This window comes from Cannabis sativa, chromosome 8 (assembly GCF_029168945.1).
Source record: "Cannabis sativa cultivar Pink pepper isolate KNU-18-1 chromosome 8, ASM2916894v1, whole genome shotgun sequence".
Taxonomy (NCBI): domain Eukaryota; kingdom Viridiplantae; phylum Streptophyta; class Magnoliopsida; order Rosales; family Cannabaceae; genus Cannabis; species Cannabis sativa.
Window position 1 is genome coordinate 38,379,208 of NC_083608.1, and position 17,686 is coordinate 38,396,893.

The window sequence follows — 17,686 nt, forward strand, 5'->3', positions numbered from 1 at the left end:
AGGTATTCTCTATAAAAATGGGGGAGAACCTTTTCCTTTATTTTCTCCCTAATTTGTGTGGTCACCACTACTTTCTCCCTTTTCAAAATCTAGTAAACAATTGTATGAAATCAATACCATACCTTTAATTTCCATTCCCTTTAAGTAAACATGTCATAAAATGTAACAAAACAAATAAATTAAATAAAAATTAATTTCATTTCATTTCATTCTATTTTATTATCTCCAACTAAATACCACCTAAGACCATCTTCAATGGGAAATGCAAAAGTTGATCTATATTTGGCACAAATAATAGTTTTGTGATATTTTTACATCAACATTTATTATTATACTCTAATACATAATTATAAATCTTGATGCAAAATTTAATATGTCATTTAATACTCATCTAATAATTTATTAAAAATATAAAATAATAATAATCATACAGTTGTAAATATAAAATTTAATAATAAAATAATAATAATTATAAAAGTCATGCTAATGTGTTTGCTAACTAAACTTTAATAATAAAATATTACAAATGGTATAATAGTAAATATAAAATTATAGTATTTATTGTGATTCAAATTTTGTATCATGCTATATTGTGATCTAAATTTGGATTACTTTTTTTTATGTGAGATATTTGCATCACAATTTGGTACACTATTGAAACCGATTAATAGACTTTTAACAAAGTGAACTATATTTAATATCTGCATCACTTAAATTGGAGATACTCTGTTGAGAATCATGGGGTTCCATCTCAAAATCAATTGGCAATGAGTGGAGTAGCCCATGTTCTTGTATATGGCTCACTTCTCTACCATTTATTTCATGTGGGACAATGTCCACAATATTCTCCCTCAAGATGGTGGCTATTTTTTTGCTCACCCAATCTTGAACCGTATCAGAGTGGACATGGTCACTATCTGTATAGTGCATGCGGATCGGATATGATCACTTACCCGCAAGGGATATGGCTCTGATACCATGTTGAGAATCATGGGGTTCCATCTCAAAACCAATTGGCAATGAGTGGAGTAGCCCATGTTCTTATATATGGCTCACTTCTCTACTATTTATTTCATGTGGGACAATGTCCACAATATACTCTGAAAGAATTGAGTTTTCATATATATTTCATTCCATCATATTTCTATGTTCAACTAATGTAATTTAATTAAAAGCTAATGTAATTTAATTATGGAGATTTATACAGAGCTGGGATTTGGAATTCTGGTAGTAATTGTGTTTCTTAAAGAGCATAATACAGAAGAAGAATAGTACTTAGCAATAGTAACAATGTTTTAATTGGAACATTCGGACAAGTGTTTCGGCCTGGTGGGCCTTGGTCAGTTCCAAGAGTATGGGCCTTACCAAATTCAAGTAAGCGAGGATTGGATTTTTTTTTTTTTTTTTTTGGGAAAACTTACGAAAAAAAATACTAGAATTTGAGTTAATTTTTACATAAAAATTGTCACACGGAAATCTTTTCAAAAATATTGTGTTTTTACAAAACAACAATAGAACACAAAAGAAAACAACTAAAAACAACAGTAGAACAACTAAAAAAAACCGTAGAACAACAGTTAAAACTTAACACAGTACACAGTATAAAATATACACAATAATTTTAAAAAAAATTCCGTCTCACAGAATAACAGAAAAAAAGTTAAAAATTTCAGTATGTTGTAATTATCTCTTTTTTTTCATCTTATTTAAAGATTTTGTTAAAGTGAGATATGATTGTTTCTAATAGTACATTTTTAAAAAAAAAAAACAAAACTTATATTTTTCTAAAAAAATTTATTAGTTTAAAATTTAAATGTTGAAAAGAATGTTCTTCGAATTAACCATTTTTCCTAAAAAAATTAAGATTATCTTTATGGGATAAACTCATTTTTGTAGTAATAATTTTTCTGGATTAAAACATAAAAATCTCACACCGCGAAAAGTTACTATTCTTATAAAAATATTACATGGATGCCAAATCCAAAAGTTGAAGGGCTTTTCTATTAATGTTATTTTAGTTGGTGAAGTTCTACCATATCATTTGCCTTATGTTTTTGTCCCATATTTGAGGGACCTTATGATTCAATATAACAAGTTCAGCTTGTTGTACTTTCACTTCTCTCTGACCTCTATACACTATACTATAAATTATTTATATACATAAATGCAACCATCATTGCCAAACAGTGTAACCACGCAGAATTTTCACAGCCAGTCACAAAGAATTTTATTGTAAGTTTGACTACTTTACTTACAGTTAGTTGATCAACTTACTCTAACCACATTACTACAGTCAGCATTGAAACTCTAAAGGAGAATGGGAGTTGGTTTATGATGGGAATTTATTTGTGGTTTCATCTAGAAATTATCATAAAATTGTATTCAAGAGATGATTAGCCTGATCAAGCTCTTGAAACTAGCTAGCTAGGAAGATAGCAACTGATAGATTTAGAGCCCTTTTTGAGACAGTACAAGTCTCCTCAATGCAATTCTTTGCAAATTCATTCAACAAAAACCCAAAATTATTACAATAGAGTACTTATAATGTTTGTAAAATAAAAAGTAAACACATCTCAACAGAATTGGGTTGCTCTCCCAGCTCACGCCTCAACGCCTCTCCACCATCACAAAGTCGTTGAGCTACTTGGGTCTCATGCATACTCGTTTTCCACGCGTTGGAGCTTCATGAACGATCTCAGCTGCTCCGTTCTCTTTCTCTTCCATGTTGATCCCAACTAAAGCTGCTGCTTCTAAATTGGGATTTTGGACTGCCATGTCTAACCAGTTTTTATCCTTTTGTCTACTTTTGTCTCGATCAAATGTTATTGGGCCTTGGTCTTAGGCTTTATAAACCTATTACCTACTTAGTTAGTTAATACGGTTATAATTAGTTGTAGTTAGTTAAAGATTGTTTCAAGATTCTGTTAGACAGTTGCTTCAGTTTTGTATTTGTACAATTCACTATAAATAGAAGGGACTAAGCTAACCATTGTGGTTAAGCTTTCTTTGGCATCATTTTCTTTTCTTCTTATTCTTTTCCTCTGTTTTCTTCTGGTGTGTACCATCTGGTATGTACCGGTTTATTGAATGCCATTGTAAAGTTCTTCATGGTATCAATCGCCACTGACCTCCGTCTCCCATGGCTTCCCACGATAACACTTCCTCCACTGCTGCTCAACATGATCCTGCTCCTGCTACTACCGCTGCTGCAACTCAGTTTCTTCCACAACAAACTCAGTCCTGGAACCCGTTCGCTCATTCTCTCTCTGCCTCTCTCACTGTTCGATTGGATCGCACCAATTTCCTGGCGTGGAAATCGCAAGTTGTTCCCACAGTAATAGGTCATGATCTTGATGACATTCTATTCACCGGTGTCCCACCTCCAAGAAATCTTGTTACTGGAACTCCCAATCCACAATACCTTCAATGGAAGAAACGTGATCAACTATTGCTTTCTTGGCTTCGATCGTCTATGACAGAAGGAATCCTTGCTGCTGTGGCTACATACACTACATCATCTCAGTTGTGGAAAGCTCTTGAACAACGCTTCACAAGTCAATCCCGTGCCCGATTACTTCAGCTCAAAGGTCAATTTTCCCATATTCGTAAAGGTTCTTTATCCATCTCTGAGTATGTGGATAAAGTTCAATCTCTTTCTGACTCAATCATTACTGCTGGTTCTACAATTTCTGAACAAGATTTAATTCTTCAATTGCTTAATGGCTTGGGTCCTGAATATGACTCCGTAGTGTCGGGTATTACGTCTCGTAGTGATGATCTAACTCTTGAAGAAGTGCAGGCTCTTCTCATGGCTCATGAAAGCCGGCTTCATCAGCACAACTCTCTTACTGATCTAAATCTACAGATGCAAGCTAATGTTGCTTATGGCACACCAAGAAATGGCTCTTCTCGTCCTTTTCAGCAAGGTCCTCGAAATACAACTCAAGATCATCCCTCTCGATCTCTTGGCAGAGGCAATGGAAGGGGATTCACTCTCAATAATCGCTTGATTTGTCAACTATGTCTCAAAACAGGCCATACCGCTGTTGTATGTCACTATAGGTTCGACAAAAATTGGGTTACCCCCAAACCCAATCCCACTCATCATCGGGCCTATCTTGCTGAAATGGACAATGATCAAGAACCCAACAATTACTCTCCACAGGTTGTTCCTGATTTTGGTGATGATTTTGGGTGGTTCATTGACACTGGAGCCACAAATCATGTCACCAACACCAGTGATAATCTTGACAATGCTATAGTCTACCATGGAAATGACACATTGGCTGTAGGTAATGGTAAGAAATTAGCAATTTCACACATAGGCTCTACTTCTTTGCCCTCTTCTTCTCACACATGTCTTAGTCTCAATTCTGTCCTTACTGTTCCTTCAATTACAAAAAGTTTGATAAGTGTTTCTCAATTGACTAATGACAATCATGTTTTTCTTGAATTTCATAAAAACTCTTGTTTTGTCAAGGACAAGAACACTGGCCAAGTTCTGCTGAGGGGGCGGCTTAAAGATGGTCTATACTTACTTGGAGAAGGTTCTTCCATCTCCAAATCTGTCTTGCAATGCAACCTTGCATATATGTCATCTGATATGACTCATGAGTCAATTTCTAATTCTTGTAATACTGATCCCGCATCGCTCTTGTAATCATAATACAAGTAATAAAAATTGCTCTTTTACTACTGATATAGATGGCTGTACTCATTCTATTTTCCATTCATCTCTTAATAAAGATGTGAACACTTGGCATTGCAAGCTTGGGCACCCCAATGCCCAAACCTTAAGCCGATTATTACCCCAATTACCACACACTGGCACCCTAAAAGATTTACAATTTTGCAATTCTTGTCAGTTAGGTAAAAGTCATACTCTTCCATTCCCCATTTCACAAAGTAGAGCAACTCAGCCCCTTGCACTAATTCACACAGATCTTTGGGGTCCTTCCCATGATCTCTCTATTGATGGGTACAAGTACTATGTACATTTTCTTGATGACTATAGCAGGTACACTTGGATCTTTCCCCTCACCTTAAGATCCCAAGCCTTTGAGGTTTTCCTTAAATGGAAGGCATTAGTGGAAAAACAATTCAATTTGCCTATCAAATCTGTTCAAGCCAATTGGGGAGGGGAATATAGACCTTTCAAAAGGTTTCTTGAAGATCAAGGGATACATTTTCAACACCCATGTCCCCATACTCATGAACAAAATGGGAGGGCAGAGAGGAAACATAGACATATCAATGAAACTGGCCTTACTCTTTTGGCCAAAGCTGGATTGGGAATGACATATTGGTGGCATGCATTTAGTTGTGCTGTTTTCATAATAAATAGGTTGCCAACAAGAGTTCTAGACTGGTCATCTCCTTTTGAGGTACTATTTCACAATAAGCCTGATTATTCTCTCCTCAAACCATTTGGATGTGCATGCTTCCCCCATTTGAGACCCTATAACAAACACAAGTTGGAATTTCGATCCCAACAATGTCTTTTCTTGGGCTATTCATCTCATCACAAAGGCTATATTTGTCAAGCACCAGAAGGAAGGATTTACATAGCTCGCAATGTTATTTTTAATGAAGTTTTCTTCCCTGGTGAATTTAATAACTCAGCATCAGTTTCTGCTACACCACCACAGGTACATACTGCTCCTATTACCCCTATTAATTTTTCTCAAACATCTGGTGTTCAATCTCCATCTACTAATGTTGTTGCTCCTTGTGTTTTGCCATTGGGCTGTTCTAATCGTGCAACAACTGGTGCTGCCACAATTGCAACACCTGGTGCGGCTGCTGCTACAACAACTGGTGTGGCTGCTGCTATAAATTCACCAACTGGTGTGGCTTCTGATGCACCATCTGGTGCTGTTCCAAATGCACCACCTGGTGCGGCTGCTGCTGAAATAACTAATGCGGCTGCCACAAATACACCACCTGGTGTGGTCTCTCATGCACCACCTGATGCACTACCATCTGAGGCTCAACCACTAATTCCCAGCATGCCCGACCCTATTTCCAATGATCCTCTACCCACTACTACCATTCCTACTCACCATAATACTCACCCAATGCAAACTAGATCAAAGAGTGGCATTACCAAACCCAAAGCCTACCTTGCCACAAGACACCCCTTACCCGAATCCCTCCTCCCCATTGAACCAAGAAATATAAAAGAGGCTCTCAATAATCCTAAATGGCTTGCTGCAATGACCTCAAAATTTCATGCCCTCAAGAAACAAGGTACTTGGACATTGGTTTCCTATGATCCATCCATGCATATAATTGACAACAAATGGGTTCACCGAATAAAGTTAAATGCTGATGGTTCTTTGGACAAGTATAAATCACGGCTAGTTGCCAAAGGGTATCTCCAAACACCCGGAATTGACTATCATGACACCTTTAGTCCGGTTGTAAAGCCTACCACAGTTCGTATTGTCTTAAGCATTGCTGTCTCCTCCAATTGGCCAGTTAAACAACTTGATGTAAGTAATGCTTTTCTTTATGGCAACCTTGAAGAAACCGTGTTCATGAAACAACCCCAAGGCTTTGTTGATCCTACTCATCCAAATCACGTGTGCCTCCTACGCAAAGCCTTATACGGTTTAAAACAAGCCCCTCGGGCATGGAATGGTCGACTCAAAACCACTTTATTTCAATGGGGATTTAAAGCATCACGCTCTGACAATAGTCTCTTTATATATGGCTCGGGCAACTCTCTTGTATATCTCTTGGTATACGTTGATGATATATTGATTACAGGTCCTAATCCATCCTTGATTTCTCAATTAATCTCTGATCTTAACAGAGAGTTTTCATTAAAGGATATGGGTCCTCTTCATTACTTTTTGGGGATAGAGATTTATCGTGATGCTACTGGTATGTACCTTACTCAAAGTAAGTACATAACCGACATCCTCACTCGACTTCATATGGAAGGAGCCAAGTCTTGTCCTAATCCAACAAGCTCAACCACCAAACTAAGCCTTTGTGATGGGGAACCTATGGCGGACATTACTCTATACCGAAGCACTTTGGGTGCATTACAATATCTTAGCCTCACACGTCCGGATGTAGCATATATCATAAATAAACTTAGTCAGTTTATTCATGCTCCCACGGTTAAACATTGGGAGGCATGCAAACGGCTCCTTCGATATCTCAAAGGCACACTCAATGATGGTTTATGGCTTTCCTCATCTGATTCAATGCAACTTCATGGCTATAGTGATGCTGATTGGGCCAGTTGTCTTGACGATCGACGATCCACGGGAGGCTATGTAATGTTTCTGGGCAAAAATCTGGTGTCCTGGTCTGCCAAAAAGCAGCAGGTAGTTGCACGATCCTCAACCGAAAGTGAGTTCAGAGCATTAGCAAATGCTGCTGCTGAACTAAAATGGATTACATCCTTATTGTTCGAGCTGCAGGTTTCGAGTATTCATCCTCCTATTCTGTGGGTTGATAATCAAAGCGCCATATCACTTGCTGCAAATCCTGTATTTCATGCCCGAAGCAAACACATCGAAATCGATCTTCACTTTGTCCGAGATCAAATAATAGCTCAACAACTTTCAGTTCGCTTTGTCCCTTCCATAGATCAAATTGCTGATCTTCTCACAAAACCATTGTCTACAGAAAGATTTTTGTATCTCAAGAACAAACTTCAATTAGCTACTTCTAAATTTCGTTTGAGGGGGGATATAAACCTATTACCTACTTAGTTAGTTAATACGGTTATAATTAGTTGTAGTTAGTTAAAGATTGTTTCAAGATTCTGTTAGACAGTTGCTTCAGTTTTGTATTTGTACAATTCACTATAAATAAAAGGGACTAAGCGAACCATTGTGGTTAAGCTTTCTTTGGCATCATTTTCTTTTCTTCTAATTCTTTTCCTCTGTTTTCTTCTGGTGTGTACCATCTGGTATGTACCAGTTTATTGAATGCCATTGTAAAGTTCTTCAGGCTTTACTAACATTACTTCCCTCTTCGAAAACCACCTTGTCCTCAAGGTGTGCAACATCATACAGTTTCGAGAAGGTTGCAAATTCTTCCCATATGTTAAAGACCATCAAACCAACACTTAACGAACCGGTTTGGAGTTGATCATTGTAGTTTGAGCGGCCAAGATTGCTAGGGGTACCATTAGAGGTTTGTTAGCGACGCTAAACTCTGGCAGCGAGTAAGTTGTGGGGGTTGTTTTCAATAGAATGGTTTGAGAAGAGATACACAGAAGGTCTGATGAATTTTGCTCCACGAAGGTAATGCTAATGTGTAAGCAATTGTGCCTCGGTAAGCTACCACGAAAAATGGACCAAAATATCAACGAAAAAGCTTAGCATTGAGACGCTTTGAACTGTAGATTGGCAATATCGTTGGAGCTTCACTAAGACTCGATCACCCACCTGAACTTCGATGTTTCTTCTCTTTTTGTTTACTTGTTGTACGTGTGTCACATCTTGTTTTGACTCTAATTACGATTATGTTGGAGCTACTGTCAAATTTCATCCCGAGATAATAAATCTTCTTCCACCACCTGTATCCAAGTAATACCCCTAAGATAAGCTGGAATGGATGGGGGAAATCTGCCATACATTACCTAAAAATTTGTCATTCATATAGCAGAGTGGTGACTGGTGTTATAATGATATTTTGCCCAAGAAAGAAATTGATCCATTGTTTGGGATGGTCAGCTGTAAACGCGCAAAGATATTGCTCAACATAACGATTAGTGACTTCCGTTTGTCCATCGGATTGATAGTAGTAAGCTGAGCTCATTTATAAAGTAGTGTCCATCAGCTCAAACAACTTCTTTCAGAAAGCACTAGTAAATATGGGGTCTCGATCAGATACAATAGTACAAGGCATGCCATGAAAGCGTATCACCATATTTGTAAATAACTTCGCAACTCTCATGGCTGAATAATGGATCGGTAAAGCACTAAAATGAGCATACTTTGTGAATTGATCAATGACCACTAGAATATTTGTTAGTCCATGGGAACTCGGCAAGCCCACAACAATATCCATAGGCAAGGTCTTCCCAATCTCTATTTGGAATTCGGAGAGGTTGTAGCAAACCATAAGGAGCCATTGGTGAGTATTCAACTATTTGACAAGTCAAGCAAGCTTGGTCATAGTTATGCACATCGCGTTGCATACCTACCTAAAAAAATTTGCACTTAATCAGAAGAGAGTTTGTTAAATACCAGCGTGACCACAAATGAGCGAATCATAGAATTCTCTTAGAAGAGCCAACTTAAGATTGAAATGTTAACTGAGTACAATCTTGTTTTTAAACTAACGGAGGCCATCACGTTCCATATAAGACGATAAGTCTTTTTTCTGTCTTGTAGTTGCGTGTGAATGTGTCTCAGGTCTGGACTAGATAAATTTTCTTATAGTATTTCCTCTAAAAAATCAAAACAGCACGCTGAAATAGTGGATTAAAGCCAAGAATCATTTCCTTCATGTTATCTAGGTAAAGCATCCGTGACATTATTTTCCTTGTCTGTCTTATATTTAATGGTGAACTGAAAACCCAATAATTTTTGGAGGAATTGCTGTTGGTCTAGTGTTTGAATCACATGAGTGAGAAGCTCTTTCAAACTCTTATGGTCAATGTGTATTACAAAATGACGATCGAGGAGGTACAAACGCCATTTAGTAATGGCTTCAACAATAGCTCTCAATTCATGCATGTAGGCAGAAGTTCTTGAAAATTGTACCCAATTTTTGACTAAAGAAAGCAATTGGATGGTCGAATTTCATAAGGACTCCTCCAATACCTACATTGGGAGCGTCAATTTTAATAATAAATTCTTTGGAAAAGTCCGGTAAAGCAAGTACTTGTGCGTGAGTCATGACAGACTTGAGTGTCTCAAAGGCAAAGGAAGCTTGAGGATTCCAATTAAAATTTTCCTTCTTTAACAAATCTGTCAAAGGAGCTGCAATGGAAGCATAGTGAGGAACAAATCGCCTATAATATCCTATGAGGCCAAGGAATCCTCTAATTGATATTGTGGGGTTGAGGCCAATTAACCATAGCTGCTATTTTTTGTGTCGGAAGCGTTTCATTATGTTGAGAATTATGGAGTTCCATCTCAAAACCAATTGGCAATGAGTGGAGTAGCCCATGTTCTTATATATGGCTCACTTCTCTACCATTTATTTCATGTGGGACAATGTCCACAATACATTATACTTTTACCGGCATAAATTTGTGCTGGTAAAACCTTTTCCCCATACCGAAAATCCAAGCGAAAATTTTCCCACCTACTTTTCTTGGCGCATATTTACGTCTAGAAAACCCCATCTACCCCGCTAAAGATTTTTCGCATGCAGGAATTCTTCTGCCAATTTATGCGCCAAAAGATAGTTACATTTAACTTTTTTATCAACGCATTTCGTGAACTGCGTCGATAAAGGTGTCTTTTGCCAGCATAAGTTTACGCCGATAAAATTTTTAGCTAAATGCTTTTGTGCTTCGTTGCTCCTTCTCTTGCCGGTATCTTTGACCAGTGCATTTGGCCTAATATGCTGGTAAAAGTTGTGATTCTTGTAGTGATGTGAGCTGTCCAATATGAGTATAGTGTCTATAAATACTCATATTAGTAGCTAAGTGCATGTTTGACATCATAACTAAAAAACTGTTTTTTGTTTTTAAAAACAGAAAATTGTTTTTAAAAACAATTTGGCTTGTTTGGCCTTGTTTTTTAAAAACAGTTTTCAGAAAACAAAGTTACAAAAAATAAGAATTTTGAAAACAACAAAATGTTGTTTTCTGTTTTAAAAACCAATTCACTTTTGGTCAATATTGTTTTTAAAAATCACTAACCAAACGTGACTTGTGTTTTAAAAACTTCAAAAACTATTTTTTGTTCTCATTTCTAAAAACAATTTTTTAAAACAAAAAACAAAAAACAATACCAAACATGCTCTAAGTTATCGCTTTTATCTCTTTGGTATTTCATTCATATTTTCATAAAAAAGTGTATTTATTTTGTAGAGGTGAGTGTGTTCAACTCTACCTCTATCTTTATGTCTTTTTAATTGTATTGAGTGTTCAAACAAGTCTACAAATGAAAAGAACAAAGTTCAAGAAGGTTTTTCAAGCCTTTGGGAGAAGATGGTTTAAGTCTTACCTCGGGAGAAAGCACAATTCAAGCAGATCGAAAGGAGAGTTTGAGTTCGTGAAGGTTCAAATAGGTTCATTTGTGAAGGTGGAATACATTGAGCTTGCAACATACAAAGAAGTCTATTTATGTGTATAAGTCAAAAACTTTGTATTTTTGAGATATTACTAATGAGTCTTATCTTTAAAAGTGACCTCGTGACCTCGTAAACTAATAATACAATCTATAAAGATTATTAATACCCGGTATAAAACTTTGTGTTGTTGTACTGATTTTTTAATTTGTAGCTACATATTTCGACATTAAATTTATTATATCGTATTTAATTAAATAATTAAATATTAAATTTATACTATTAAAATACTGAATTTTATATTGAAACACTATTATAAAATTCAGACCAAATATAGTATTAGTTTATTTTTTAAGCTAAATTTACTTTAAATTATACCCCTGGCAATGATCTTATCTTCTGCATCATTTATTGCTATTTCATCAATTCTAATTATTGGTTCCTGCTTTCTTTTTATCATATTGGTGTACGTAGTACTAATAGTAGTAGGTTGTATTGGTAATTTTCGTGGATGTCTTTAATTGGAGATGCCATATTGTTGGGAACTTGGGAGAAGGAATATTTTTTTAACTTGAATGAAATTTTAATCAAATAGCACTAAACAAAAAGAAGGAAAATTAAGTTTAAAAATTGGTGAAAACAAATAGCACTAAACAAAATCAACTTTTTCTCCAGATACATTGAAATATCATTCTTGTATATTTACACTTTCACATTCATGATTTTTTTTTTTCTCTAATTAATAACAAGCCAAAGAAATAAGTTACAACTAAACCCAAGGAACAATAATAAACTGGAAAAAGTACAATGAATCCGAATATATCAAATTAGCAAAGATCACTTCACTGACAATCTTTTTCCTTTTGTTCATCCCAACACAAACCCACTACTCTCTTATACCCTTTGCCAATTCATACAAAATACAAATTAAAGAATCAATGTGCAAAGAAAAAGGAAAGAAAAATAAATATATATAAATTAAAAGAATCAACCACACCCTCCCCCCTAATCAGTTAAAGCTGTAGCTAGCTAACAAAGACAATCTTTTTTTTTTCTTTTCTTAATAATAATTTTCTTTAATAATTAAAAAAAAAACCACAACTACTACTACTACATGCACATGTTCTTTCCTGCAAGCCAATCATGTAATCACCAAGTGGTCCCTTCATAAAAGGTGAAAACACATCACGTGAGGGCACAGGTCAACAGCAGTGAGCACCCAAGTTCATGTGTCTCTTCTTTGGTGTCTGATTAGGTAAGGTACACTTTCAACTCTTTCTCTTTCTCCACATAGATCAGATCAGAAAAACTGGCTAATAATAAGCAATTCTTCTGAATCAAACACTTGTTGTTTGTTGCAGTAGTAGTAGTAGTATATACTTTTACTAAAAAAATCATCGAAATTGATGATCACTTACTTCCACTTTTCCCAACCCCACTTTTATAGCATATAAAAGTTTTCTAACTTATCCATAACGCAGCTTTTGAGTTTTGACCATAACAATAATAATAATAATAATACAGTTACGAAGAAACATTGAGAAGCTGCTGATCATTTTTATCAATTGAAGATTTAGTAGTGTCTCCCATTGATGATGGTGATTGACCAACATTATTATTTTCCATCTTGTTCATATTTTGTTGGTGATATACTTGCCTCAATCTCTCTATTTCTCTCTTTAGTGCTTCTTGATGAGCTGCATTACATAAACATATATAAATGTGTTATTAAGAGAAAAAAAAAATATATTGTATAGTATATATAATTAACACATGTACAAACGTGATATCATATATATATATATATAAATATTTATAACATATAAAAATTGTGACAACCCACATTTTCATAAGTGCACATGTCTCAGACGTGACACTGTCTAAACAAGGACACATATGGGCACACACATGTTTGTATGACATGTTTAAATTCATTTATATCCCATCAATTATCAACTTTCTTTTGATTCCTAGCTTCCAATAATAAAAGTATTGTAAATTATGTACAAAGCTTAACAAGATCGATCTCCATCGATGTAAATACCTAGCTAGCTTAATTTGTTACAGTTTAGATACCATTTATAGAAATTTATTTGGTTTGCAGAGTAGTGCTGTAATGGGGTTCCCATGCCACTTCAAAATGGTTATATTTTTCATTAATTAAGGAACAGTGTGTAGTCACATACATATATAAATAGAGAGTACAAGAAGAGCTGATCTCACATGAAACCTTTCTCTTTTTTCAGTTTCACACTCTTGAGCTACCATGTGATTGACCTTATAAGACCTTTAGTGCATTGAATGTTGGTAGATAAAGAAAAAAATGAAGTTTTTGAAGCTAAAAACTTTGTGGTATCAACATCAGTAAAAGACAAGGGAGATAGTGTAATATGGTCCCAAAATTTATTAGATTTCATTGGGTAGCTAGATTAATCATTTGGGTTGGTTGAGGTTTGAGTCAGTTGATATTTTTCTCTCTCTTATTAGTCATAACCAATAAACAAAATTCTTATTGTTAATATTTCTCTATCTCTAATCATAACCGCAATACACTAACGAAGACAGAGCAATGCATCTATGAAATGATTCATGCTAACATATATTCAACTTAATTTAATTTGATGAGAAGCAAATATTCTATATGATCGATTCATGTGGAGATAAAGTACTTCAACAAAAAATGATATAAAATTGAACTAAATAATTCAGAAGATCAATAAAACTTTTCACCAAATACCAGCTAAATTATTAATTATTAGTTTCATGTATAGATCAATATCGAATAAATGAATAATTAATAAGATAGTGATGACCATGAATCCTAATTAAAAATTAATTATAATTAATTAAGGAATTATAATAAGCAGTACTAACCATCTTTGAAAATCTTATCCTGAGCCAAAGCCGCGATTCTTTGCTTAAGAGCACTGTTGTCAACATTAAGAAGCAAGCGTTGATGATCCAAAAACGCAACTCGCGGTGAAAGCACTGAAACTTCAGCCTACATTATCATGCAAATTATGAATATACACTCAAATCTCGATCGACAAATTAATAACATGTTTGAACGGAACAAAAGTATAATTTTGCTCGCAAGTTAATATATATGATGTTAATTTTATATAATTAAAATTATAATTATTAATGGTCATGATAATAATACTTAATTAAACATACTTGCAAGGAAGTAACACTGCGTTCAAGCTCTGAGATGTACTGTAGCTTTCTGACCCGTGATCTCTGTGCAGATTGTCTGTTCGCCAAGATTCTAGTAATGAAAAAAAAAAGGAAGATTATTATAATTAATAAAAAAGATCATTTAATTTATATTATAAATAACTAAGTTAAATGATTAATTAAAAAAATGTAATAATAATTGGTAGTATAGAGTATAGAGTACCTCTTGACCCTTTTGGGATCAATTATTCTGTCGTTTGCAGCGTTTGTTGTCGTTGTCCCATTGGGGTTGGGGTTTGAATCGGAGTTGCATTGGCTATCCACTTCTTCCGACTCATTCTTAACGTGCTGCTGTTGCTTACTACTACTCCGATCCACCTGCATTTCCTTCTCGTCGTTGATGCTGTTATGATCGGATGGTGTAGAAGGGTTCGAAGACGACACGTTGGGCCCGGCAACCGCCATCGAAGCCATTTCGTCGTTGAACATCGACATAAACTGTTCGTCATCAAATCTATCGAACTCTCCGTGACCACCGCTCCCAGGAAGCGTCGCTCCTCCTTGCGGCGGCGCAACTACGGAGCCGGCTCCTCCGCCGCCGCGGCACTCGTCCAGCATTGGCGCTTCGAGGAAAGTGATGGAATCACTTACCGATCTCCTGTGGGAACCTCGCCTGGCTGTAGAGAAATCGAGGAATTCATCAACCCATGATGGGTTATTATTATTATTATGAATATTATTCGTAGCTAATGATGAAAGCTTCCCGTGTGAAACGACGTCGGGCCAATTGGGTAATGTCATGTTTGGAATTTTAGGTGGTAACTGTGCCATTATTACTATAATAGACAGAAACCCGAAGCTATAATAAGAAATTTACAGCACGATCGATGGTCTTCCCAGAAAAATGTAATGTATATGTATTTTTGTGTAGTAGCTTATAGTTTCGAGAAGAAGACGAAGAAGAAGAAGCAATGACAAAGATTACAAAACTGGTGAGAAAGGGTGTTATAATAAGGAAAAGATATAGATATATAGTGAAAGCTAGGAAGAAGAGAAATTAGTATAGAGAGAGAGAGAGTTAGGGAAATGGAACAAAGAAACGAGAATGGGGAACGACAAGAACATTGATCATTTACAGATCCCAATAATAAATAATAGTAGTTAATATGAATAATAATTAATAGATATAAACTATATCTATACATCTATCTATATCTATGGGGTTTGTGCAGTGTGGGGTCACATGGGGAGAAGGGATTGGACAGCTATGTACAGGCTGTGGCTTGAGAGGAGGTTGGAACTCAACGGTATTACAGGAAAGTCGCCAGTAGTTTAAATAACTAGCAAGGGAATCGCCCACCACGTGCCCTTCTGTTGTGACCTTATAATAATATTACTATATTTATATATAATCCTTCTTATTCTTTATTTATATTACTTACTATTAATTTACCCCACCAGTTTTGGACCGTCCGATCAATGGTTTTATCTTTGATATATATATTTGATTCTATATATGGGTACGGATATGGTGATGGTTAATATTTAGAGATCGATTGATGATTTTTTATTATGGCCGTGAGAATTATAATTGTAATTTGTTATTATGAGGAGCTAAATATATGGTTTGCTAGTGTATGGTTTGATCCTTTGAGAGTGATTACGTATAAGAAGTTTTGGCTACTACTGCTCTAGCAAACTACAAGCTAGTGATTAAGAATAAAGATTATATATAAATATCCAATATTGGTAAAAACATGTTTGAGACATTCTGGCAAATTAGGTTGAGTTGTGATGTATTTTTATAGATATATTAATTCAATATTAATATTGTTTTGAAAAATGTACTATAATATACACTAGCTGATCACTGAAAATAGTTAATTTCCAAAAACCAATTTATATATATGGAGAGAGAGTACGTACCTGTTACATGTTACATCGTTTTTATTCTGTATACGTGGCTAAAAAAATTGTCATACGATTGATGTACGCGCAAGATTTTATTGGTATGATTATAAATGAACTTCATATCTCTAATATTACTCAAACATTAACGACCATTAATTATTAATAATGAATATTATTATATTGTCGATCGAACAATTTTATAGAAAAAATTTGTAAAATTTTCATCAAAAGTAGAAACCCTAGTGGCCTCTCGAAGACGCTAAATTGAAAAAAAAAAAATCATTGATCAAGTATATTATTTCTCAGATGTTAAATAATTCCATTATATTGTGTATTATAGAAGCTTTTAGGTGCCAATTATTCTTACACTAATAATACATAATATAAAAATAAAAACCTAATTTAAGTTAAGTAGAACTATGTATTTGGAGTCATACATAATATATTTATATTTATATACATATATATTAATTGTTGGATTTGGGGGACTGAGCTGTGAAGGAAAGTAAGGATTTTTATAGATTAAAGAATAATCATGTACTCGTGCCCCCATGTGAAATGTTCGCACGCTCTAAGTAACTTTGCTTTGTCCCCAAACCACACCCACATGTAGGGTACTCTCTCTCTCTCTCTCTCTAGTTCTTGGTAACTTCCATCTCAGTAGGACTTAAATCTGGAATTTATGTTGTTTATAAATATATGAAATAATAAACACAGAGTATATTAATTAATAAAAAGTGATTGGGAAGCACTAATCATGATTAGCTAAAGATAATGTTGTATGTTTAATATTTATGTAGATGAGTACTACTATACTATACATAGTTGCCGTCTTCTCTTTCAGTTTCTGATGTATATGTATTTTCAAAGAAGTGCCTGCCAATTAATGAATCTTCACGGACGTACTTCATTTTCAGAAAATGGCACATGTGGTGGGCATATTTGTAGTATTAATTATTGTACATATAATATAAACATATATATATTCTTATATAAATTATTAATATTTTTCTTTTCCTATCATTATTACTCTTTTGACAGGAAACAATATGCTGTCTTCCAAACTAATTTTTATAAATACGTCCCATGCTTCAAGGGTTAATGTCTTATTTAAATGGAGATAGCACGTATATATTGTTACTAGGTATTATATTAATAAAATATATATACAACTTTCAAAAATTTACTTGTAATTAAAATATAATGTTTAGATATAAATTATACATTTAATTTAAATTATACATTTAATTTAAATCGTAACAAAAGTATTATAATTAAAAACATATTTAGTCAGTGTAATTTTTATAATTAATATTTTTAGCCAAACTTTTTAGTTTAAGAATTTTAATTTATAATTAATTATAATTTTTTTAATTTTAGTCAA

The 17,686-nt window shown here is 34.6% G+C and overlaps 1 protein-coding gene across 2 annotated transcripts; it reads right to left on the bottom strand.

Moving 5' to 3' along the window:
• Nucleotides 1-11,977: 11,977 nt before the first annotated feature.
• On the bottom strand, nt 11,978-15,685 carry LOC115699148 (basic leucine zipper 61). Of its 2 annotated transcripts, XM_030626394.2 has the most exons (4): nt 14,615-15,685; nt 14,392-14,482; nt 14,089-14,215; nt 11,978-12,911 (listed from the first exon to the last, which is right to left on the bottom strand). In XM_030626394.2, exons 1-4 carry the CDS (start codon nt 15,220-15,222, stop codon nt 12,739-12,741), a joined length of 999 nt encoding a protein of 332 aa, XP_030482254.1. In that variant the 5' UTR covers nt 15,223-15,685; the 3' UTR covers nt 11,978-12,738. The 2 variants fall into 2 exon arrangements, with proteins under 2 accessions (XP_030482254.1, XP_030482255.1); XM_030626395.2 differs by lacking the exon at nt 11,978-12,911 and having other exon boundaries at nt 14,084-14,215; nt 14,615-15,627.
• Between the last annotated feature and the right edge of the window lie 2,001 nt (nt 15,686-17,686).